The 27,407-nt window shown below is 38.7% G+C and overlaps 1 protein-coding gene across 1 annotated transcript; it reads left to right on the top strand.

The window, feature by feature from the left end:
* Window positions 1-473: 473 nt before the first annotated feature.
* vax2 (ventral anterior homeobox 2) lies at window positions 474-27,407 on the top strand (the record flags this gene model as incomplete). Its single annotated transcript, XM_083904885.1, has 3 exons — window positions 474-711; window positions 4,860-5,047; window positions 26,916-27,407. The coding sequence occupies 3 exons, from the start codon at window positions 474-476 to the stop codon at window positions 27,405-27,407; spliced, it is 918 nt and encodes a 305-aa protein (XP_083761011.1).

Here is a 27,407-nt window from a genome sequence, read left to right as displayed (position 1 = left end):
CGTTGTGTGTGTGTGTGTGTGTGGCACCTCCCCGCTCCTCCACAGATCCACTTGCCCTCTTGTACCTCACAGGCTGCAGCAGCAGCAGCAGCAGAAGAAGAAGAAGCTACAGCAGCATCATCAGCAGCAGTATTTCTCCTAAAGCTGCTGCAGTTAAATCAGAATCCACTCACAGATTTTCGTCCTGAGGTGTTGACTGCGTCTCTGGCTCGTGCTTGGACTTACAGGACCGCGCGTCATGCCACGACACCTGCACCAGTCCACGGTCCTGTTCATGGACCGCGTGGTTCCTTTGTAACTGGATTTATTTATTTATTTATATATATATTTTTTAACTATTTGAGGGAGAAGAGGGCATGATCTCCTGGTGAAGAGAAGAAAGTGAAGGTTGAGAGGAAGATAAAGGCGGAGGAGGAGGAGTAGAAAAAGGAGATCATCTTCTCGAAACACTGACTCTAATCTGACTTAGTTAGATGTTCGATCAGGCCACAACTATGGGCGATGGGAACCACCGCTGTGGACCCAATAACCCGCTGTGTCCGGACCGGATGGAGGCAAAATGCCGCGCCGACATTGGGAGCCGCTCGCCGGTCCCGAGCTCCAACGACACCCCGGGGACTTCAGCGTCCACGCCGACCTCGTCCAGCGAAGACGGGCACGACAAACTTTTAGGAGCGGACCCGGACTACTGTCGCCGGATATTAGTGAGGGGTAAGTGCGCGACAACAATGCAAACACCTGCTTAACAAAAAAAAAAAATCTAAAACTGTGAATCCAAACATTAAAACCATTAAAAAAAAATAAAAAAATACACGCATGTTATTTCCACTATTATAATAAAAGAGAGAAAGTGCAACCTCCAGAAATCCTAATTTATTATAAAAGACACATACAAAAAGAGATATAACTTCATTATGGATAAACGAGCCTTCCTTTAAATAATAATAATGAAATATAAAGAAAATCGAGTTTATTTACTGAACAAACACTGTATGAAGAGCATCTGTTGAGGTAAACAATTAGCTATACTTTCACTTCCGTCACACTAGAGTGAGTGTAACACCACGTCACACTGCAAATAATCATTTCAATTTATTTTATATATTTTTTTACATTTATTGTGGCATCATTTAAATAATTAATGAAAATTGTTTCCTGTGTCCATTTTCGTTGCTTATGTGAAAATACAGAACATGTTCTGTATTAAAATGCTGATCAATAATCATTTAAAACACTGATATAAAAATGTGTATGTTATTGAATGATTTTTAAATATATATTTTTTTGGAAATACAGAAAAATGGTCTGGTTAAACAAAAATAGTACTTGTAAAGAACTTAATTATTATTATAATAATAATTATTATTATAATATAGTATAGTATTATAGTACTTATAATACAACCCCAAACATAATGATCAAATGCGGTTTTTAAGTATTTTTTAAGAGAATAAAAGGTAAATACACAATTATAGTAATATCTTGTATTCGAGGAAAAACATGAAGAAAATCTGTATTTATTTGTAATAATCTACTAAATCTACTAAAAAATTAAAATACAACCCCATGATCAAATGCTGTTGTAAAGTATTTATAGATAAAATACACAGCAATAGCGTCTTGTATTCGAGGTAAAAAAAAGAAATCCCATTTATTTTATGGGAAAGTCCATGTATATTTCGACAATGCCATACAACAACAAAATGTAACCACGTTTATTTGGGAAAGTCTGTTTATTTAATTTTTTTAAAAGAAAGAAATATAGTATATTTTTCTATATGGCTTTGTGGTGTTTGCTGTGTGTATATAATCCATATGTCGGCCTATCACTTCACACTCACAGGCAAAACAGTCGATACTTTGTCTGCTGCCTGTTTTGGTTTGATCTGTTATTGAACTCTGAAAGTCGTCAAACAGTTCATAAAGTAAAAGACACGAAGAGAGAGGGAGAGAGAGGGGGAGCATTCATTCTGTCAGGGATTATTTAAAAAAGAAGGAGGAGGAATTAAAGACAGATACAGTTTGTTAAAAGAATAAAAAATAACACCATGTTTGTTCAGGAGCTGTAACCTATTATTATTATTATTATTGCTGTTTAGTTTCCTCATTAAACATATATATATATATATATATTATTCATATTTACATGTGTTTTCCCCCTATATTTTAAAGATAAAATACAATAAATGTTATGTTATATATGTTCTCTCTTTAAGTGGGTTGGTTAAATTGCGCAGAAACATTAGGGACACATTTTATTATATTACTATTATTATTAATAATATATTATTCATGATGTTATTCATTTTCCTTTATTTAAAAAAGTTATTCAGATTGTATTATTAATGTATTTTATCTTTGTTTTTATACTCATAAACTCACTTTTTCTCACATAATCCCTCTATGTTGATTAATTCATTATGATAGAAAATATGCCACAGTTATTTAAAAATACATATCAGCAAGCTGTAGGAGGGTAGAACATAAATTACAGATGCTTTTAGGCTTTTAGACATAATGTACATATATATATATGTATGACACTTATAGAGATTACATTTAATTTTTTACATCATAATCCACAACATCCTGTTTTTTTTAAAGACATTTCATTCAGTAAATGTAAGAAAATTCAAATTCTGAATGTTTATAAATCTTTTAACTTTCAGGGTTAGATGAATGAATTATTTCTCTTTTCAACTGCTGCCTCTAACATGAGATTCAGCACAGTTCTTGTGTTTGATTTGAATATATGTTGACTATAATGTCCATGGCTTTAGTTCTGGCTCAGTTTTCGTGTGTGTGTAGATGATGGGTGGGTCGTTATCTAAACACACTGAGTGTCTGGAGCAATAGCACAAAATAGACCTGAAGTTTCTCCTGAACGTGTTTCACGTCTCAGTTCTGATGATGTTCATAAACAGTCTGGTTCAGACTGCAGCAGCAATAGCAGCAGCAGGGTCTGTTTTCTCATTCGCACTCTGATTGGATGGTTTTACGCACAGAGGCCGGGGTCAGAGGGAGGTCAGCAGGTCTGCCTACACCGCCGCCGGATCTCTCTCTCTCTCTCGCTCACACACAAACACACACACTCTCTCTCTCTGCGCACAACCAAATGTGGCACCACGCACCACTGTACGACCGCGAATTAGAACGCTGTCGTGACGCAAAGACAGAGACTCTGTTCGTAAAGATGGAGCTATTGTGTCTCTCTCTCTCTCTCTCTCTCTCTCTCTCTCTCTCTCTCTCTCTCTCTCTCTCTCTCTCTCTCTCTCTCTCTCTCTCTCTCTGTGTGTGTGTGTGTGTGTGTGTGTGTGTGTGTAGTGCAGTGCAGTCATGTAACGCCCAAAATAAACACGCTCAGTATAAAACATCCACATATAGTCACGTGCACGTGAACACATCTGATGTTTCATATTTCCTCCGTGGATTCCTTCGCCATTTCGTCTTTTACGCACGTTTTCTCAAACGAAGAAGAACATTTTTAAATTCATACATTCATTTTGACATTAAGAAATATAAAAAGTTTGATTTAGACGCATTCCCCCTGCATGGTCGTTTGATTTTTCTTTCTTTTTTTCATATTTAATTCAACAAGCTTCATATTTTATTGGGTTTACATATTTTATGACTTGAAAACCCCGGACAAAGGAGGAGGTCATGTTTGGTCTGGAATGTGATAAATATGAACAAATCTGCTGCTGTGGTGGAGCAACAAGAGAAATATTGTTCTTGTTGACGGACACTGTTTTAAAAAAGTAATTTGAAAGTAATTCTATTAATTTAAAAATGAAGACTATGATTTCTCACCAATATTTAATCAACGTTGAGCTATATTTAGGCGAATATGTGATGTTCTCTCGCTTTTGAGTTAGGTTAAATTAAAAAAAAAAAAAAAATATATATATATATATATATATATATATATATTTTTCTGTATTTCAAGCCAATTTCTGACCTAACCCTAAACCATTTAAATTATAAAGTACAGCAAATATAATAATAGATATAAAATAAATAAATATAAATCCAAAAATATGATAAATAAATTAATAAAAAATAATAATGCACAAAAAATAGGAGTTACACCCACGGGTAGGACTGACCCGTTTGCGCACAGTTCGTGGATTTACTCCTCGTACCTAAACCTCTGTGAACGTCACGTTACGCAGAGCCAGCGCGTGCGTAATTTACGTGCCACGATACAACAGCAGGGATTCAGGTTATAATCTTTACGGATTTAAGACTATAAACCCAGTTTAATACAAGACTCAGGTATTATTATTGTGAGAAAACAAACACAGTCACTAACACAGAGAGCGTTTGCCCTCGTTTTTTAAATGTCTGATGATTTTCAACACGTGTACCAAAGTGGCCATTGGCCTTGTTATTAGGCACCTGTTAGAAATAACACATTTTATAGTTATAGAGTTAATACCAGTGTTTGCCAAATATTTTACATTAAATATGACAATATGAAAATTGTACTTGGAGTCAAACACAATGTAAATCGCAAATGTATACACAATTCATATTTTTATTGGTCATTTCCAAAAAGTTTGATTCATAAACGAACCAAAAACTTAATTTTATACGTGTTATTTAATACATGTATTAAATGTGAGGAGATTTATTTGCTGATCAAAAATAATTGTCCCTCAGACCCAGATTCTGGTTATAAATACAGTTTTACACCAGGTGCAGTTTGAGTCATTTATTTTTGCTCCATGACATTCATTTATATACACAAACACGTCTATCTAAAGGGCTAATGCTTATAAAATAAACCATGAAATTGTCGATCTTTCTGCAGGAATTCCTCTGACTCTTATTCCTCCTCTTCTTCTTCTTTTGGACAGATGCCAAAGGCACCATCCGCGAGATCGTGCTGCCCAAAGGTCTGGACCTGGACCGGCCCAAGCGCACACGGACCTCCTTCACCGCGGAGCAGCTGTACCGGCTCGAGCTCGAGTTCCAGCGGTGCCAGTACGTCGTCGGCCGCGAGCGCACCGAGCTCGCTCGGCAGCTCAACCTCTCCGAGACACAGGTAAGAGCCGAGCCGAGCCGAGCCGAGCCGAGCCAAACCGAGGCAACTATAAATAATTTAATACATTTCCACTGAATAAAGGCCTGTTATTATTTTACTATACAGCAAATAATCAGTCATAATGTTGCTTATTTTCTCACGGTGGCCTAAATCAAACAGGTGTTTCCAATCAGTGTTTTTGTTATGCTCACAGGTACGTCAAACTCTTAATTGGCCCCTCAACCAATCAGAGAGGACGTAAGTGTTTGTGCCCCGCCCCAAAACGGTTTCCTTCAGTCCACCCTTTTACTAAAGGGTCAGTTCAGGGTCAAACACAAGTCAGCACCTTTTTTTTTTTTTTTTTTTAAACTGGTTAAATTTTTAATCTGAACGCAGCATATTTGAGATTATATAAATAAACAAATGCTTTTATTTTTTACACAATTAATGCATGTATGCACTACTAAAAGTAGAGTCCAATTTCGATTAGGATTAAATATATACTATTTAGTGTGATAATAATTATTAAATGTAGCTTTTTTGGTTGTGAAGCGACAATAAAATAGTTACATTTAACACTAATTCACAATGTATTTAATTCTTCCGGTGTTAACATTCACAGTATTCTCTTTTAATTGCTGTTAAATTGCGTCTTTTAATGTCACTTTACCACTCCAAAATATTTAGTTTATTTAATAAAGAAGAAAACGTCAGGCTGCTGCATTATTGTTAATTTTTTAGTATAAATGATAAAAGTATAAATATTCAACAGCCTCCATGTGTGTGTTCTGAGGAATGAAATCAGTTTGAAAAGAGGGAGAAAATGGTGTAAATGTTGATTCCCTGTGATCTTTGTTTATGTTGTGCCTTCATTCGTTTTTATATTATGTTTGACTTGTTTTGTTGCGCGGGACAGTTGTTGTTTCTATCGTGATTGCAATTTTTAATAGTGTTGCGCTGTCATCTCGTGAAATTGGTGTTAATCTAAAATATTTAAGGCCTTTTCGCTCTTTTTTGAAAAACCTTGTTCCATTTAAATTTGAACATATTCTTTGGGGGATAAAAAGACAGGTATTCAAATAAAAAGTGTAATTTGCACGAGACCAAAGTTAAAACAGCTCATAAAAACTGCGCACATTTGTGCACGCGCACTGCGTCCACACGTTCCCCACTGAGTGAATTACGCGCCAACATGACGTCATGTGCTGTGAAGAAGTTTTAAAATGTTTCCACAGACACTGAGAAAAAGTTTATTTAAAAGGTTTTAAAATGAAAAATGAAAACGAAGGATGGCCGAGTTCCATTCCAGGCTCATTCTGGTAAAGCGGAAGTGGACGGGGCCACATTTTTAATTAGTATGCGCGTAAGTACTTCTATATTTATTTATTTATTTCGACCAATCACACCTTGATAAACAGAAGTTATGAGTGTCTACAAACGAGGAAATAGGAAAATGAAATGTCTTTCAAAAGTGGCCCTTGTCTCATCAGAGGGCAGGTGCACACACACACACACACACACACACACACACACACACACACACACACACACACACACACACACACACACACACACACACACACACCCCTACACACACACACACACACACACACACACACACACACACACACGCGCGCGCACGCACACGCACACGCACGCACACACACACACACACAAACACACGGAGGAATTTACGCACCACTGTGAAACTAAACTGCATAAAGGTGGTGCGTGTGTGTGTTGGGAGCACAGAGCAGCCACTGTGTCCCTCATTAGTGCTGACACTCAGGGTGTTAATGGGAGGAGGGGGGAGGGGGGAGGGGCCTCAGCCTCCTGCTGCTGCTGCTGAGGAGACGCTGCTCAGCCCCTGATTGGCTGAAAGGAAAGTGTCTGACCTTCAACACAGAACACAATGTTAAGAATAAAAAGTCTCCTCACTAATGGCTCCAAATATTAGAGCCATTGTGTGGAATTATCTATCTATCTATCTATCTATCTATCTATCTATCTATCTATCTATCTATCTATCTATCTATCTATCTATCTATCTATCTATCTATCTATCTATCTATCTATCTATCTATCTATCTATCTATCTATCTATCTATCTATCTATCTATCTATCTAAGTACAAACAAAATAAATGGAGATAAAACTGTTAATACACTTTAAGAAACTTTCCTCAATCAGTTTTTGATGTTTCCCATGTTTGCTCTTCATTTCAAAAAGTAAAAAAAAGAAAAATAATCTTTAAAAAACAAACAAACAAAAAAAAACTCTTTTGTCCCCAGTGTTTCCCGATCATTTCATTCATGTCTTTCCTTAACAAAAAAAGTCTAATGAAAATTCTAATTTAATTCCTAAATGTCAGTTCAATTCCAATAAACAAACCTCCTTTTGTGTTTTGTGACATTTACAGAAGTTAATCATTTATTTAATTATTGATATTATTATTATTATTATTATTATTTTTTTTTTTTATTAAATAAAGACCTGTCTTAATGTGAGACCAAGACACAAATAGTAATTACAGAGGTTAATTTATGGATTCTGTCATTGACCTGCAGAATGCAGCAATTCCAATTAGTGATAAAGGAAACACAAAAAACACACAAAAAAAACATAATATAAAAAGGTGATTCATTTCCAGATTTTTCACTGACCTGGAACCTTGAAGCAGATGATCCATAGCAGCAGCAGAAGACCACACTTTAGGTGTCCAGTGTACCTAATATAGTGGCTTAGGAAACTCTTAATAACAGAACATGCCTTTTATACAACAAATATGTATACTTTTTAAAGAGCTTAAATGTCCATAACTCTTTTAAAGGTCTAGTGGTGAGGGGACAATGGTGGACTTTACATATGTCGTTTTTCTTAGCTTCAAAAGGCAAATTGCATGCTTTTGCTGCATAGTTTGTCCATTCGTGCTGCTGTAAAAACACGAAAAGGCACATGATGGCTGCCTCTGTAAAGCAAGGGCCTTACCTAAAGTACATATAAAATGTTTATTCTCAAGTAAAAAGAACTGGGTGTGCTATAATCTGCCAAATATTAGTCTCATGAATGAAACCAAGTGATTTTGATTTTATGGGTCGTTTTGGCTCTTCGGTGTCATTCCAACAGGTAAAAGGGACTTTTAGCTTTAAGGAAGGCGAATTGAATGACATCAAATGATTTTTTTTCGGGCCGAAAAAACCCTTTAGGTCTCAAGGTCAGAGCTGAAATCCCTTTTTTTGGCAAGTGGAATGGACGTATCGTAGGTTGTACTGGCCCTTTAAGGGGATTCCAACAGGTAAAAAGACCCAGATGAGGTGTAATCTGCCAAATGTTACCCTCATTAATGAAACCAAGTGATTTTGAGGCGGAAAAAAAACTTTAGGTCACAAGGTCAAAGCTGCAATTACTATTTTGCCAAGTGGAAATGTGCGTTTTATGGGTTGTACTGGCCTTTTAATATTCCAACAAGTAAAAAAGTACTGGGTGAGGTATAATCTGCCAAAGATTCCATCTAGGTTTATCAGTGTGAGGTTTCAGGAGATTCCAGGACCTCACGAAAGCTTAATCTGAACTCCTCCACTGTCCTCTGCGTTTGTATCAGTCCATTGTTGTCTTCTGTCCTTCCACAGAGACGCTATGATTTAATGGCTCCTGTGCTGCTGCTGCGGTAAACTGGTCTAATCCTGCAAGCAAATGGTCGGTAGCTCAGTCGTGTTTAATCTTTAATGTAAAGCTGGCGACAGAGATGCACAGATGTGACCACACGTTGGCCCATGAGTGTTTTTCTGTTTATTTTTTGGTGTGCAAGTTCAACCCAGCCAAAGTGGGAGTGGATGATGGGCAAAAGCAGGTTTTTAAGTGTTTGTTTACTTCATTTGAATATATTTATCTATACTTTATGATTCTAATGCAAAGTTCACAATAATAACTGTCCTTTAGTTCTTCTAAAGCAGTGGTGTCAAACTCATGTTAGTTCAGGGCCACATACTTTAGATTCTAATCAACCTGAAAACTCACCTCCTGGAATACATGGATATTTGTATATGGATTATTATTCACAGACAGTTAATGTTTGTAAGGTTTAAGTTCTCTTACTTATGTGGTCATTTATGTGCTGAGTCTTGGTTTTACGGTTAAGGTTAGAATTGGTTTAGGTTATAGGGTTCCTCCGTGTTATGTGTTGGCTCATGATACATCATGTCTTTTTGAAGTTTTTTTTAAACTTAAAAGTGTCCTCGCTAAGTCGGGTGGACTTTAAACACTGACCTTGAATCTGAAATATAGGTTAATTGTGGTTAAGGTTGGGATAAGGCTTTTTTTTTTATCCTGTCCAAATGAATGGACGTTAATGCAGTGTCCTAAGTGTGTGGAGACACTGGAAATGCTGAGGTCCACTTTGTCTCTCATACGGTTAAATATTAATTGTTAAATTGACAATAATTTACTGTTAACAATTATCCAGTAGTAGCTATATTTTATATCGAGGTAAAAGTGTCATAAAACCAGCTACAGTAATGTTTAAAGGTGCATTATGTAATAAATCTAAAGCAACTGGCCATAAAATCCTCCTAATATGTCACAGAGACTCAGGAATAATGTTCATATAACAAACTGAACTCACCAACAACAACAGTACAGACAAAATATTTGCATAACATTTTTTTTTTGCAGACCTGATGATTTGCAAATCATGTTTATGTTTTGAAATCATGTTTTGGCATGTGGCACCACCTACCGCCGTGTACCAATCACTGCAGTCAGTAGATTCTCAGCTGCCGAGCAACCACGGGTTGCCAGTTACATCAGGAAACGAAACCTAAAAGACCTCTGTATTTTGAATTTGAATGTAGTAACCGCTTTTGGCCACATTCTCACATATGGCACCTTTAACATAGTGTAAAACTAGCTACAGCATTAATGTATTAGCCCCTACTACTGTGTAAACTGCATGAACGCAACATGATTCTGTTTGTTTTCGCCTGAAATCTGCTTTCGATTTAACCGGTTAACTCACAAAAAATAGCTTTGATTTCAATTTGACAACTTTCTATATCATTGGAATGAAATCTTCCACATGGCCCTATGCCAGAAAGTGTGCCAAAGACACGTTTTTTTTAGTTGATGTGTTCATGCACTTGATCGCTGCCCAATTTAAACGTGACAGAACGTCAGAACGCTGATTTTGACAGGTCCAGTCACCAGAGATCAGCGTGACACTTTCCCCCTCATACTCTGCCTGCCGTCATTTCTATCACTCAGTACTCACAAAAACATACTTCATGCTCTGACACAGTTCAGTGGAAACTCCCCGCTGCGCTCTTTTACTTTGTAGTTCCCTGTATGAAGGTCAGCTTCACACCTGGAGTGACTTTAAAAGTCTTGGCAAATAATGAGCAGAAGAGTTACTATCCTCGGTCTCGTCATTAGATGTCACTCAGCTCAACCCGGTGGACTTTTACGCTTTTTTAAAGGTTGAGTGTGTGACATTTAGGAGGGTTTTTGTTGTCACAAATGGAATACAAGCAGAGTTTGTGTAGCAGAAGGGGGACACGAGATGGAGGCAGATCATCTGCTGTGGTGACTCCTCAAGGGAGAAGCTGCACAAGACCTTTAAGTATTATAATTGCTTTAAAATAAAACAAACCTTTTATATGTACTCAAGACGAGCATCTTGGTTCAGAGACACTTTGTAATATTACATACTCTGATTTTATATTACTAATTTCTGCACAAATGAAGAACATTTTGAAGCATTATGAAGTGTTGCAATCTGCATTCTCACCATTAGATGTCACTATTTCTCACACAGTGGACCTTTACAATGTAGAGATCCATCTAAAAAGTTCGAGAAGTTTGAGCACGTTGTTTTCCCACCTTCTTTACTTAAGGTAGTCAGATGAAAAGGTTGAGCCATGTTTATTGGCCCAATATTTCTCTGCATTGGCCAATTTTTATTAATAATTAATAAATAAATTCTGCATTTTCTGCTCTCAGAAACGTGATAAATGTCATAGATCGATACATTTCGGACACAGGTTCATTTACATCTAAAATATTTACATATTTACAGTATTTTATACAAAGTTCTTAATGTTCTCAGTATAACACAAGAACACGTCTGGCTTTAAACACTGGTGTTCTTCTTTAATCTCTCTTTACGTCTTTATTCTTTATCATTATAATTCCATTTTTCTTTTTTGATTTAAAAATACTGCAGTGCAGAGACAGACCATCGGTAACCAACAGTTACTGAAATTAAGCAATTTGTAAAATGTAAATGCTTTGGTAAACGGTTTGTATTTATATGGCTCTTTTCCTAGTCTTGATGACCACTCGGAGCTGCTTTACACGACAGTTTTTGCCCTTCACCCATTCACACCCATAAAAATGACTGTAATATCCAAACATCTCCGTTTGCTTCTGCAGACAGAGGAGACAAAACGATGGTTTGTGTGTGTGTGTGTGTGTGTGTGTGCGTGTGTGTGTGGGTGGGTCCACAGTACTGTGTGTTATTGTTCCCCCACGGTGGCCACAGCAGACGGTGTCTGGACACTCGTCTGGGCCGCAGAGGAACCGGGCCAATACTGCGCAGATGTAGCAGATGTAGCAGAGAGGGCGGGTTGCACACAGCCACGATTGTCCGATTGTGTTCTGAATAGAGAGAAAGAAATAGGAAGAGGAACCAGACAGACTGACTGACTGACTGACTGACACAGTCACTGCTTTTGTGCGTTCAGTTTGAATGTGTGTCGCACAGAAATAATGACAAGATGATGCTCTTGACCTCCAGCGAGAGGAGGAAGCTTTAGTGTGACTCAGTGATGGTGACGGTCAGGAAGAGGAGGCAGAAGAAGAAGAAGTGTGTCAGCCTCTGATTATCTCATCAGTCGATGAGATAATCAAATAGACATAAGAGCAATTAACTTTTAGTCTGTCCTTAATTACTCTCTCTCTCAATGGAATTGACTCGTTTTATTAGTTTATAGCAGAGTGAAGTGTGTGTGTGTGGAAGAAGAAAAGGATGGTGTGAGTTTCCAAACACATATAGAGAAGCATTTATCATTTATCATTTATCTGATGGGAAAACAGGAAAATCAAGCAAAGTCAACTTACCATAAAGCAAAATGACCTGGAACTGATATGAAAACTAAAACTTAATCCATTAAAAGCAGAAACTAGAACATTTAAAGCGTGTAAAACAACATTCTTTTATATATTCTATAATAGGAAAATGGCTGTAGAAAAATATAATAAAGGAATTTTCTTTCAATTATTTACTAGCTACATTTTTCCACCTTTTCTACCATTTATTTAATAATTTTTCTCACATAATTATTGAAATTCTTTAAATGCAGTAAGAATACGCAGCACATTTGTGGCGTAATTAACCACAGATAATCAGTAAAATAATAAAAGTCGACTCTGTATGGACTCTGTATTTGCTGTATTTGCTTTGTATGAATTAATCACACATTTAAATACCTGTCACTTGTTGTGAGCTCATCGACTGTTTTATTCATTAAATCTTGATGAGGAACATTAACAATTAAATGCTTTTTTGAAAAGAGAATAAAGTGGCAGAAAATTAAATATATACTAAAGATAATGAGCTGAATCGTAGGGCTTTTAATCTTCATGTGACTTTTCCCCCGGGTGAATAAATACATCCATCCATCCATCCATTATCTACCGCTATATCCTCCACCAGAGGGTCGCGGGGGGTGCTGTGCCTATCTCAGCAGACTTTGGTCGATAGGCGGGGTACACCCTGGACAGTTCATTGGTGACCAATTCACCTAATCCCCATAAATACAGAAAATAATAATAATAAAGAAAGGAAATCAAATAATATGATTCCTAAAATGCATAAAATAAGGGAAGGGATTGTTGGTGTAATGAGACGAGAATGTGTAATGTGGAGAAATCTCATATCACTCACAAAATAATCTGCTTAGAGATGACGATGGGAATGGAGACAGGAAACACATGGAACCATCCCATAAATATCACAGCACATAAAACACACACACACACACACACACACACACACACACACACACACACACACACACACACACACACACACACACACACACACACACACACACACACACACACACACACACACACACACACACACACACATTGTCATAACCCAATAACACTTATGTTCTCTGAGATGTTTGGCTGCCATTGCTGTGACTCTAAAAATAGGTGTTTAGATGTGACACACAATCAACAAACAAACAAACAAACGTTCTGTCTATTGCAGCAACAAATCTATCCATATTGATGAAGTTGGACAGTATGTGCAAGGAGATAAGGGCCACACGTAAATAACTTTTTAAAACAATATTTTTCCTCACAGACTTTAATCACAGGCTTTTGTCGTTGAGGAAAAATTTTAGAATTCACAATTTTCTCAGAATTCTGACTTTTTTTTTCTCTCAACAACAGAATTTTAATCTGATTTTTTTTTTCTCAGAATTCTTAATTAATGATCTTTTTATTTTTTGAATTGTGAAAATTTGTGAATTCTGACTTTTTGCTTAAATCCCTGAATTCTGAATTTGAGAAAAAAAAGTCTGTAAAATTACTTTTTTCTTATAATTCTAACTTTAATTTCACAATTCTGGCCTTTTCATTTTTATTTATTTTTAGAATATGTTTTCCACAACATGTTCACATGTGACTGAATAGATAATATATTTGTTTTTTGTGTATCTGTTTTTGGATACAAACAAACATAGCAAATGTTATTTTAAATATGTTTTTATACTGTTCAAATTTAAAATTTAACATGCAAAATCTGGTGTTCACATACAACTTTAATAAAATGTTTTGTTTTTCTTCATTTTAAATTGTTAATACACTATTTTACACTATAAAATACACTACACTATACACTATTCTGTAAAATGGGCAAAAGCACTTAACTCACAGGACATTTTCTGGCCCTTATGGTTAAATTAAGGGTTAAAGGCTGGAACAGATCAGGTATCAGCTGATAGATTTTATTTTTCTCTTCTTTCTGGTTTTATTTGCTTATTATTCTCCCCCGGTTGTGTGGGAAGAGAGGGAATGTGGGATGGAGGACAGGATTGAGAGAGGGTCAGGGGGAGGTAGAGAGAAAGATGTGGGCCTAACAACAGTCCCAAGTGCTTTTGTGCTAAGGAGGATTAGGCAGCCATATCTACCAGCGATTCTATAAGACGGGGTTAACCTCTGGCTGAACCTGAGTGGACATGTGCTGCAGCGATGGGCGACCACAGCAGGTTCATGTGGGCGGGGTTTGACGGCTGAGTTCAGGTGAAATTTGATGGTGTACGACACGTGGTGGTGATGGTGATTTCAGGTGTGAAAAACAGCCAGCTGGTGTCAGAGAGAGGAGAGGGATGTGGGCAGATATTTGAAGTAAAAATATGAGCTGGGAAAGAAATGGTGTGGGGAAAAAAAGAAGAAATGTGGAGGAGGAACCCAAAACAATCTACTATGACTTGTTGTGTGACCCTCCAGCTGTGAGAATTGACAGAAAAAGTATATAACACATCGTAATGAAAGTGATACAAGTGTTCGAGAAATATAACTTAGAAATATTGACCCTTAGCAGCATAGAGTATATATCCTTTTTTCTAAAACAACCATAGGTTATGGGTGTCCGGATGCCTCCCAGGCCTTTTTCTAACTGTAAACTTTACGTACAAATGCACTGTTTTATAATAATGTCATTTTGATTGTCACAATGATCATGTTTAAATGGCAATGTAACCAAATCTAAGCCATACACGAATGAATTATTATTATTTTATTTATTTTTTTATCTGCCAGTCTTTCACATCAGGAGTCAAATAACATAATAGACAAAACCACAGGAGGGTTTTGAACCCAGGATTCCTCACCAGCTAACCTAATGGTGGTGACCTGATTGAAGCCGATTTTCTGTCTTAGTCCCTTCTGAGCCATAAATAATACATTATAAACCTGGAGCTGCAGGCCGTACATCATCAGACCGAGGGCCATGATTGGTCCGCAGGCCAGACTTTGGACACGCCTGCTATAGACGATCTGATGAAATACATTTATATATAAACACAGCTGAGCAAAAAGTACTCAAATTAAAAAAAAAAAAAAAAAAAAAAAATCTGATTGAATTTGTGAAATTTGGAAATACACATTTTGAAAAGTTAAGCTTGGCTCATTTTTATGAACAAAAATAAAATAATAACGGCCTGTTTTGTGACTTCTGCACAATTATCGCTAAAATGCATTTTTTAAAGCTATGTAAAGATGTGACCTAAAAACACATATTCCAAAATGTCCCATATGATATAAGAATGTGTGTAAAATTCCCACTGCAATTTACCAAGGGTGCACCTGTGGCACTGATGGTTAAGAATATATAACAATGATCATAAATAATCTATCACAGCATTATTATTTACTGCTTATTTCCAAAGCCAAAAGGTGTAAAAAAAAAACAGAATGAACACTAACTTATACACATAAGAAGATTTTTTTTAATGCTAAAATGACTCACTGACAGCATTTTATTCCACAAGTTTGCTTGTAATTTTTCCTTAAATTGGTCCAGTGTGTAACTTTAAAGCAGCATTGGAACGCATATTGGCTGAAATTGAATATATGATAAAAGTATGTGCATTAATACTTAAAAATAAAAATGGTTTAGTTTGCATGGTGTCAGAAAAAAGCTATAAATATGTACTTTAGGCAAAGGCTAAGCTATAGTGCTAAGAAAACAACCAGAGCATGTGTTTCCCATTTTGAAATGGACACTATCATAGACAACATCATTTTTGGCATGTGAAGGCCACCATAGCTCCCTGAAGCCTTGAGTTTAAATCTCACCCACTGGACCTTTACATGGTTCCATATAAGTCACTTTTATTAACCTGATACTAATATTTTTATAGTGTATAGCTCTTTAAAACAAGTAAAGCTTCATTTTAAAAGGACACACACTGTCCTTGCATCATAATTATAATCTGGAGTTGTTTCTTTAATAGTTGCAGAATCCTATGGTCTGTTCCACACAGTTTCATGGCCGCTGGTCCACCTTGTGCTGCAGCAGTGGCCTCGTCACATGCCGGGGATCAGGAGGGTCTGACCAGGGTCAGTGTGGGATCAATGAGCGGCTGGAGAGGTCATTGAAAGTGTGAAAGACAGTCATTACAGCTCAATCTCATTTCACCTCTGTGCCTACACAACACAGCCTTATTTGTTCATGTGTAGCTGTCGGGTTTTTTCCTGGAGTTTTTGGCCAGTTTTGCTTTGGATGCTCGTACGGCGCATGCATGCAAAAGTTTAGATCGGTCATTTCTGGTAGGTGCGACAAGAATAGACCATGCTAACTGGTCTTTAAATTATGATTTTTCACTCTAAAATACTAATGCACCTGCAACAAAACTAGTTGGAGTAGGAAAAAAAACCAGCCAAAAAACATCATCATCATGGAGCTCAGTTAAGAATTAGGGTGAATTCCATTTCCTTGCTTAACCCTCAATCTTAACCCTCAATCTCAAAAATGTGCGCTCCCTCTAGTGCAAGTGCTGTCCCGATTCTCAGAAAAATTAAGTTGAGGGGCGAGCTTAAGGGCTGTATCACCCTCAATATTGAGATTTTCCGGGACCACCCTTGGGAGCAAGGGCTACCCAGAATGCATTGCGTGTTTTCACATAAGAAGGATGGCGTCAAAAGCAGCGAAGCGAGTGCGATACAAATGAAGTATTTTCTTTGTTAATAGAGATATACAAATGATGAAAACCATTGTATTATCTTAGTTTAGGCCCATATTATGGATTACTGACGTCAGTGTTGCGTAACATTTATTTTTATTTTACGATCTTTTGTCAATAGCCGGCCGGTGTGGACACGCAATCGTTTGCTATCGTTAACCCTTCAATAAGCCGTGGTGTGTGGTAACTGTCAGCTAAATATGTCCGTGGTTGTGGTATTTGTATGAGTATCATCTTATAACTAACTGACAACCTAATAACTTGACTGAAATAAAATAATAAATAAATAATCGTGACGTATATGTGTTCTTCTTCTTCTGTTTTGGAGTTGACAGACTGGACGCAGCTTTCGCGTTATTCTGCCCCCCACAGTCTGAAGACGTATCTGCATTTAAGGGGTGTCCCATTTCTAAGTGACAAAATAACCCTCAACACTTGGTTTTGAGGCCAGTTAAGATTAAGGGTTGAGCTTGAGGGTTAAGATTGAGGGTTAAGATAGGAATTGGAATTGGCCCTTAGACTATGTACTACTTTATGTCTTTTATTTTGGTCGCTCATTCAATCAAGGGAAAGTGAATGATTTTAAGGCACTTGAAGTAGGACCAAATTCCCTTTCATTTCCTTACATGCTAATGACCAGAAAATGATCGTACTTACTAGTAGTAGGGAGGTTAAGGCCAAAAAATAGGCCTTTGACTTCAAGTCATGATGCAAAGATCCCCTTGGGTATGGAAGTACATTAGGGTCATACAAATAAATGTATCCTAAGACACAAGTGAGATCACACTTTGTATTGGAAATAAACACGTTTTTTCAAAAATGGCCGCCAATGTGCCGAAAATAAACTTGAGCCCATATCTTTGCTTCTGTTATAGCTATAATGACAAATTTGGTGTCAAAGTGTACATTTTGGGGGTCAAGGAATCTAATAAAATAGGTTTCAAGTTTAAGAAAGCAACAGTTTTCCTCTTATTTTGCACTTGGGGGTAAAAACGCACATTTCACATTGTGTCATCGAACTGGGTCATCAAAGTGACTTTATCTTTTCCTTCAAAAACATAATTTTGTATTTAAGCAGTGCAGCTACTTCTGAACATTACATTTATCCTAAATAGCATGAAAGTTTGACCAGTCAGGAGTAGCTTATGCATCAGTTCCTGCAACAACACATCCCATCTGCACCAGGGGCTGTGGCAGCTGTGACAGCTGTTCAAGGTCTGAGGTGAAAGGTTAACACTTTGAGGGACACATGATTTACCCATTGAATAGAAAAATGTGTTTAACGTTATATAACTAATAACTAGCTAACAAGTTAGCTTGATTAAGGGTTACCCTACAGATGGAACAAACATTAGATCCCTCTTCATCATTCAAGCTGCGAAACAATCCTTAAATAGTGCAATCATGTAACAAAGAAGCTGTCGACAACATCCAGGAGCTGGAGGCATGAGGGGATCTGCCTGAGTTTATAGTGGACATTAGTGGTGGTAGTCAGGATGTAGTTCAGCTGATGATTCAAGCCGATTGTTTATCCTCAATGAGTTGCTTGAATACGTAGAGGACTATCGTTGCTCAGGGGAATCACTGGTGATGTGCAACTTTACAGCCTTCTATGACGAGCACATTGCTAATCTGGGATTTATAAACATTAAATGCAACACCACATGCCTTCGGGAGGATATTGAACACCTGATTCCTGACATCAGATCAGTCCAAATTAATTGTGACTGGTCCCTTGTATTTGATGATGACCTGAGCAGAGCTGTTGCTGACATGAAAAACAACACATCTACTGATGTCTCCATCATCTTCCAAGCAGCCAAAATCCTTCGGCAAGAGTATCTCCCCATGAAGCATGCTTTTACAGGTTCCTTCTCAACTTCATGTGAAGCTGATTCTATCCCTCCCATGCTGAGATCATTCTTACACATGCATCTTGATGGATCGGGTGTTGATCAGCCACCTCCTGGACCTGAGAAGTCCCAGGATGCAACTTTCATTGGGCAGCAAATAATTTTAAACTCTGCAAGATGCATCTCAGAAACCAGCTTCGCTATTTCTGGCAATTAAACTACACCAGCAAAGTGGTAGTGGATATCTGGTGGAGACCATGCATAAAAGAGGAATATGTGTGTCATATGACCGCTTGAAAACATTCAGCATAGAGTTAGCGAATTCTGTGATCAGTCACTGGAGCAGATTGGTGTTGTGGTCCCACCTCAGGCAGTCAAGGTTATTAATGGTGGTTTTGATAACATTGACCACAGCCCATCATCAACAATAGCAACATCAGCCCTCCATGGAACATGCATCAGCATCATTCAACAGCACTTCTCTTTAGACAGTCAACAGACTGAGAATCTGACTGACATCCTAGATCCAGCTGAAATGGGGAAGAAGCATGTGAAATCCTTGCCACCTCACTAAACAACAATGGACCTGGATGTGTCACTGCCACCTGATGAGGTTTTGTACGTTCCTGCCCTGAATACCAACAGTCATCCTCATCCAGCCTCCCGTCCTCTCATCAGTGTGATTAAAGAAGGTTAGAGAGAGGTTAGTGGTTAGAGAGAGTCAGAAACCTTCTAGTGAAGGAGAACCTTCAAGCCGGAGAATGGATCTCATGGGCTGCATATGCCAGCATCACATAGGCTACTTCAGCCCCTTGCTTGGCATGCAATAAAAGTCCTCAGACAAACAATCATATTTTACCTCCAATTGTCATGGTAAGGAGAACTTTATTGTTTTTTAGTCTTGGAACCTATTTTATTGTATTAATTGACCCCAAAAATGTACACTTTCACACCAAATGTGTTATTGTAACTATAACAGAAGCAAAGATATGGGCCTCTCAAGTATGATCGGCGACCATTTTGAAAAAATGTGCGTATTTTAGATATAAAACGCGATCTCACTTGTGTCTTAGGATAAATTTATTTCTATGGCCCCAAGGTACTTCCATGCCAAAGGGGACATTTGCATCATGACTTGAAGTCAAACGTCACTTAACCTCTCTACTATAGTAGAGTTTTGCTGGAAATGATGCATGACTTTGCACCGCTGCCAAAAATTGAACACTTAAAGAATTAAATGTGATTTTTTTCATGAGAAAAATAATCAAATTTTAAGAAAATCTGCCGAGTTTAAGCTCTAATTACCAGTCACAAGCTTAAACAACGTTTCACATGAAAGTGTGTGCAAATATAAGATGTTATAAGTTATAATATAATAAAGATTACCCTTTAAGTCACATATCACAAGCAAGGAACCATGCCATGTAAGAAATGTTTAAACTTTCTTAAATGTTGTCCAATTTTGAATTTCTTCATTTTAAAGCACATTACACTTTCATTTAACGTATTATAACCAAGCAACATTTCCAATAAAACAATTGACACCAACACTGTTGATTATCTGAGGTAACTAACTTCCAACGGACAAGGAACAGGGTTAAAAATAAGAAATGGGACTGGGCCCAAGTGTCCTTCTGAACGATTTTACCTCCAACAATTTCACTTTGCATCATCACTGTTGTACACATCCAGAGAGAGTGTGTTTATGTTGATCCCCTTCATTATTGTGGCTCAGCTCACTTCACATTTAAATGAAAGCAGGGGAATAATGTGATTAAAAACAAGCTACAAAACATCTTTGAAGAAGAACTTGTTTTCCTCCCTGATGCAGGGTGATGTATAGATCACATACTGGATGCCCAGTTGCTCTGTCCCCTGGTCTTGATCTGGCTTAACTTTTCAACCTCTAGCCCAGTTTGTCTGTCACTCATGTTTGCAGCTGTGTGGCTTCACAGCGCAGGCCTCTGATTGGCTGACCTCTGCCCGACTGGCCTGTGCATTCACGCAGGACAGCCTGATCATCTCTTCCTGACCTTGAATTCATCCCCACATTCCCCCTCCATCCTTTCATTTTTTTTCTTCCATCCCTGAATCTTTTAGTGCAGCACCTGATTTGTATGACCAGAGATTAAAAATATATAAATATATTGGAATAGAAGCCGGAGTTAATTCATCAGGATGATATATATCATATGTAATATATATGGTATATTCCTGATTTGTTCTTGTATGAACACATATGGAATTTAAAATAAATAAAAAAGAGGGATGAGAGGTGATCATAAATAGATAGATCTTATTCTAAATCTAAATGTATCTAAATTTAGGAGATGACTTAAATGTGATTGTTTAGATTAGATTTTATTATTTATTATTGTAAAGGAGCTTTGTGTCATTAGAAAATACATTTAAAAACACACACATCCTGTAATAAAATGAATACAGACATATTTCATTTATTGTCAGTCTCACATACTGTTGCTGTCATAAATACTGACTGATCCACAAACTGTGTCTTCAAACACAGCTGAAAATAGTCCCTAAGTTTTCTTTAATGTCTCCTTAAATAAGTGAATGCATCCTTTAATAGTGCATTATGTAATAAATCTAAAGCAAGTGGCCATAAAATCCTCCTAATATGTCACAGAGACTCAGGAATAATGTTCATATAACAAACTGAACTCACCAACAACAACAGTACAGACAAAATATTCGCATTAAAAAAATATTTTGAAGATGCAAATCATGTTTATGTTTTAAAATCATATTTTGGCATGTGGGGCCACCTACCGCCGTCTACCAATCATTGCAGTCAGTAAAGTCTCAGCTGCAGAGCAACCACGGGTTGCCAGTTACGTCAGAAAACGAAAGAATACCGAGGTCTTTTAGGTATTTTGAATTTGAATGTAGTAACCGTTTTTGGCCACATTCTTACATATGGTACCTTTAAATCTATCTTTTTCAATAAATGCTCACTCTTTTTATGACCTTAAGAGACACATTCTTAGTTTAAGTATTTTTTAACTGGATTTGTTGATGAACAATAAACAACTAATGAGGATTTGACCTGAAACATGATTGGTCATGTGATCGTCTGCTGGTGCATATAATTAGCCTTTGCTGCTATGCTAACTGGTGTGGGCCTGGTTAATAACAAGGAAATTTCCTGTATTTTTTGCTCTGCTCCAGTCGTCACTTTCACCTTCTACACCTCGGTGCTAACCATGCCCCCCCCCCCCCCCCCCGAATGCCACAGTGCAGCGGGGCGGGTAGCAGAGATCGGGGCAAATGCAGGTCACAGCAGATCTAGATCTCCACTGGTAATCTCTGCCCCAGCTCTGAACCCTGGATCCCATTAAAAAGGATTTACATCCAATAGTGTAGATGTACCAAAGGCAGATTTGCCTTCTTCTCCTCTCATCATTTTCCTTTCTAATCAAATCCCTGTAAAACGACAGCAAGGATGTTTTTTTTTCTACCTCCGTATTGGAAAGAAAACAGAGCCACACCCCGACATGGAGATGGATTGGTTGAGCCTTTTATGGGATGTGGGTGTTAGAGAGGGAGTGGTGTGTGAGCTAAAACAGGGGGTGAATCATTATGCAGGGACACTAAAATGCTTCCTGCTGCTGTCTGCTGCCTGCCCGCCCTCCTGTGGCTCCTCCCCCTCTGGTCTTTGCAGTAAGACGTGCTGGGGTCAGAATTCCTCTCTGAGCTGTGGGATCCTCTCCGATCCCATTATTTATGTCGCGGTCAGTCGCTCCCAAACGATGATCTCAATTGCTCCAGCTGCCGGTTACTGTAGCTAACACCGGTCGACCGCATTACTTCCACACAATCGACAGATGATGCCCATATAGGGCCGGTCACTAAAGTGTTTTCATTTACAATCTCAATCCACAACCACAGTATTTTTCTCACCATTAAAAAAAAAAAAAAAAAAAAATGTTTCTTTAAATCAAAACCTCAGTTATTTATTTGCCATTCCTGTGATATTTCCCTCAACTCTGTTTGTCATCATAGCAGCAACACTGAGCTAAAGAGAGGCAGCTGCTAACAGGCTGGGGGTATGAATGAAAACACTTAGAAGAGTCAGTTCCATGAAAAGTTACAGAAATGAATTCATTCAGCATCTGTATATATACACACACACAAACACTCCCTTAGCCTGGTCTGATAGTTTTGCCTGACAGAGCCTGTTTCCAGACAAAGAACACAGCTGAAATATAATATTACATAATTGATTTCACTTCATGAAGACCAAAAAGAACAATAATAATAATGATAACATCAACAATAAAAAAACACAGAAGGTTTCACAGCTTTAAGAGTTAAACTAACAAAACCTTAACTTGAGACAAATACCTCTTAGTGTTCATGTCTTCTTACAAATGAAGATACAGAAAGAAAGAGAGAAGATGACCTCAGATGAACACACACGTGACCTCAGATGAACATGTCTGCAGCTTCCAAGTCATTGTATAGGATTCAACTTCTGTATAAAGTGCAAAAAATTGCAATTTTATACTTTTTTTCCTGCAGCTTAATTATTGTACATCGTCTGTCTTTGTTTTGGTTTGCCTCTAAGTCTGGCCAACAATTAACAACTTGGCCGGATGTGCCCGGACTAGTGCCCGGAGCAGGACGATCTGCTGCTCCGGAGAACAGCTGTTTACGTAACTATTACGCGATTTTCAGAGATCTCGTTGAGCCCCGAGATTACAATAAACACAGTGTTCTCAACAATGGCTGAACTGTTTGTTTCGAACCTTCAGGGCTTCATAAACAAGGTAATGACGCTGATACACACCAAAAAAACAATAATAGGAATAAGAATAAGAATAATTCCGGTCTAGTTCCGTTTTAAGGTCTGAAACTTTTGCGAAGCTGAATCCTTGAAAACTTACTGACGTAATGAACCGAGATGAGGTCACATGAGAGATTCAATCACAGCTAATGTGTGTGTGTGTCGCGTGTTCACTTCCCATGTGACCTCTCTCTGAGTGTGAGTGTGCTCACTTACTGTAGCTGCTTCTACCTCTTTATATGTGTCATTTTTGCTGTAGTACATCCAACAAATGATTATGAAACGATCAGTAAAGCCTTGGCGCTGTTCAGACTTAAGAATTTCTGCTCTCACAAGATTTTCCTTTCAAGTCATTGGCTGACACTCCCTGCACTTTATGGAATGGAAAGTCTGTCATGTGGTTAAATGTCCACAGTGAAGATGTAAGGATGAGACATAAACCTGCTCAACATCATCCAGTCTAGGCTTTATGAGAATAATAGTAATAATAATGGAGAGACAAAATTGGATATTTTTGACACACTTTGATCAGAAACCTGGGATTGGAAGCATAGAAGCCAGGAATTATTCACATTTAACAGGTGAAAACTCAGGGAAAGCATGATTTAAAGGGACAATATGTAGTATTTATGGGTTTATATTACCCAAAATCCACTTTTGTATACATATTATGTGCTCCTGCATTGTCTAGTCGCTGTATAATATTCTTTGTTTCATTTTCCTAGTGTTTCAAAAAGTCATTTAAAATAACATGGTCGCGGGCCGCGGTCGCATAGCCACTGTTAGCAGCAAGACGCCATGTTTCTACCGGAGCCTGTAAGGACAAACGCGAGAGAACAAATCAAGCGTCTCTTTACTTGTAGCGGAAGTCCCGCCTCCCCTTCTCTCCGCTTCGTCTTCTACGGCCGCGGTAGCTCGCCCTCTCCCTCACCTCATGAACCTCATCTGCTGACACGGAGAAAGACGATGAGGACGACATTTGACCAGCTGAGGATACCGTAGCGCTCAGGGAAGGGAGGGGGTGAGCAGAGCAGCAGGTCTTTGTTGTAAATTTCAGCCTCTCCTCTAGATGTCACTATAAACTACTTACTTCCCTTTTAATTATTAAAAATAGATTTTAAAAAAGGGATTGAATTGAATATCAAAATAGTTGACAGCCAGAAATCAGATGGTACAGGAGTGGGGAATAAATCTACACAAATCTCACATAATTGTTTTTAATTGAAGGCAAACCTTTTTCAAATTAAAGTGCTGACAAAATACAATATGTAAACGCCTAATGTGTCAGTCAAAATAGGGTCAAAGGTCACACATTTGACTTTAACGTTCTCCTTAATTAGGGCCATTTTATCTGTCCTCATCCTTCACCGCCAAAGTGTACTGTGCATGATTTTTAGAACGTAGTGAAGTACAGTACTCCCAAAAAACATACGTAAGTAAAAGTAAAATGTAGAAATTTTAAAAAGTACACAAAAAACTCAATCACATTAACGCGAGTCAATGTGAATTCATTATGTTCCCCTCTGGTCTTCACTGAGTGCTTGGTTCTCCTGCAGTTGTCTGTCTTAGAGGAAATGGAGATACAGTTGAACGCCTGACTTCAGTAAAACCTGAAAATGCACGATTGACATTAAAACCGTGGCTCAGAATAAGATGAAGAAGATAAAAGATGGAGCTGTGACTGTGACAGAGCCACATATACTCTACAGAGTGCATGAGCTCACTGCTCCTTGGTCAGGGCCGCATCAGTATTTGATGCGTGTGATTCCAATCAGCAGTTTCTCTCCGTGCGGCGTTCTCCTGTGACCCCGCCGTGGCCCTCCAATCAACATCTCACCCAGCCCCAACTTTTCCACACGCTATGCATTAAAGCTACGCTGAGCCCGCATCAATTAAACATGGCCGACGAGGACAGGCAGAGTTCACCGAGCTTCGCTCAGCCTGCTGCCGCTGGCGTGATGTGACGGCTCGTGCGGCGGAACTCTTTTTGCTCGCGTGAGCGAGGACATCGGTGTAAATGTCAACGGCGATTATGAGTCTTTCTCTTGTCTTGAGTCAAATCCAGAGCAGCAACTTGACTTGAGAGGCATTTTCTTGCCATCTTAATGAAACTTGCGAGTAATTGAACTAATGTTCTCTCACTAACGTCATTACCTACTCCCACATGTACAACTATTGCCTGTTGGAGCTGGGGAGTGTGTGTGTGTGTGTGTGTGTGTGTGTGTGTGTGTGTGTGTGTGTGTGTGTGTGTGTGTGTGTGTGTGTGTGTGTGTGTGTGTGTGTGTGTGTGTGTGTGTGTGTGTGTGTGTGTGTGTGTGTGTGTGTGTGTGTGTGTGAGAGAGAGTGCAACAGTGTTGATCCAATGGCTGGTGCCAGGGGATTACAGCATCTCCACTTGTTCTGCACGAAGCTGCGCTGCGTGCTATAGTCGCATCGCTGGCAATTGCCAGCGCACACGACGTGCAACGCGGCAGAAGCGCAGAGGTCACAAAGAAGGCAATCGTGTGTCGAGTTCGTACGAGAACCTTCAGCTTCTGGGTGGGTGAACGGTCAGGATATGAATTTCTGATCAGCTTAAGGCTGCATGTTGAAACAGCAGTGATCTACACACCGTGAAGAGGGAAATAAGAGTACATGGCTCATGAGGCAACAGTACCTTGTAACTGTTTTGAAAAGTAACTACAAAAATGGATGCAGAACTCTTGCTCCCACCCCCCCCCCCCCCCCCTCTTTATTTCCTATAGATGAATGGCAACATTGCGCGAGTAAAGTGAGACGACTGCAAACAGGTTGGGAGCATAGAGAAGAAGAGTCCATGAAAAGTTACAGAAGTGAATTTCAACTCTTTAAAAAACCCTGGTCTTTCAGCAGTTTGATGGATAAATGCTTCTCGTCCCCCAGCCGCCCCTGCTCTGCTGCTGTATACACACAAACACTCCCTCAGTCAGTCTGATAGTACTGCTTGACAGGCAACAAAGTTATACAGTAAAGCTTTTAGTTTAGTGTGTTTTTTTTTTTAATCATTTAATTTTAATTCTATGTGACTTAGACCAACAAAAGCAATTTGTTGGAATATGGATTAACAAATGAGAATGGTTGAAACATATGTAACATTTTGGCGTTAAATATCTAAAAACAGTGAGACATATATATTTTGTTTTACATGAGCCAAAACATCTCCAACACTCACACAACATCTGTAGAAATCTCAATTTTATTCAAGATAGTGGAACATTTTATTTTGGTCTCCTTTTAAAATGACATTTTCTTCTCGGGCCAACCCAATATTAAAGAAAATAACAGCAAAAATGACGAGGTAATGACACCTGACGTGTTATTTTCTGCACATTTTGAGTCTGTGTTCCTGAATGAATGGTTGTATAAACATAAATTGAACATTCCACAACTAACAGCTGTGTGTTTGGAACATGAATAACGTGAATAATGTGAGCGTGTCTTCCTGTTTCCTGTCGCAGGTCAAGGTGTGGTTCCAGAACCGCCGCACCAAACAGAAGAAGGACACCACCAAAGACTCGGACAAGCGCTCTTCCTCCACGTCCGAGTCTTTGGCCACCTGCAACATCCTGCGCCTTCTGGAGCAGGGCCGCCTCCTGGCCGGCCCCGTCCCGCCTCCTAACCCCCTCTTGGGGCCTCACCCTGTCAACGGCTCCTTGCTGAGCAGCCCGGGCGGAGGCTCCTCCTCCTCTCCCGGAATCAGCAGCAGCACTCCTCCCAGCTCTCTACCAGGGGGGACATTCGGTTTGTCGCTGCCATCGCTCGGCGGCACCCCGCCTTCACCGCGTCTGGGCGTCCCGCCGCCGCACTCCCTCTGCTTCTCCATGCCTCTCCTGGGGGGCGCTCATCATGAACTCACGTCTGCGTACGGCTGCGGGTCCTCTGCGTTTGAGCCGTACATGCGGCTGGACAGGAAAGAGGCAGACCACGGCGGGAAGAAGACGGTTTCTTAA

This window comes from Microchirus variegatus (assembly GCF_963457635.1).
Source record: "Microchirus variegatus genome assembly, chromosome: 2".
Classification (NCBI taxonomy): Eukaryota; Metazoa; Chordata; class Actinopteri; order Pleuronectiformes; family Soleidae; genus Microchirus; species Microchirus variegatus.
This window is presented reverse-complemented; position numbering and strand designations above follow the sequence as displayed.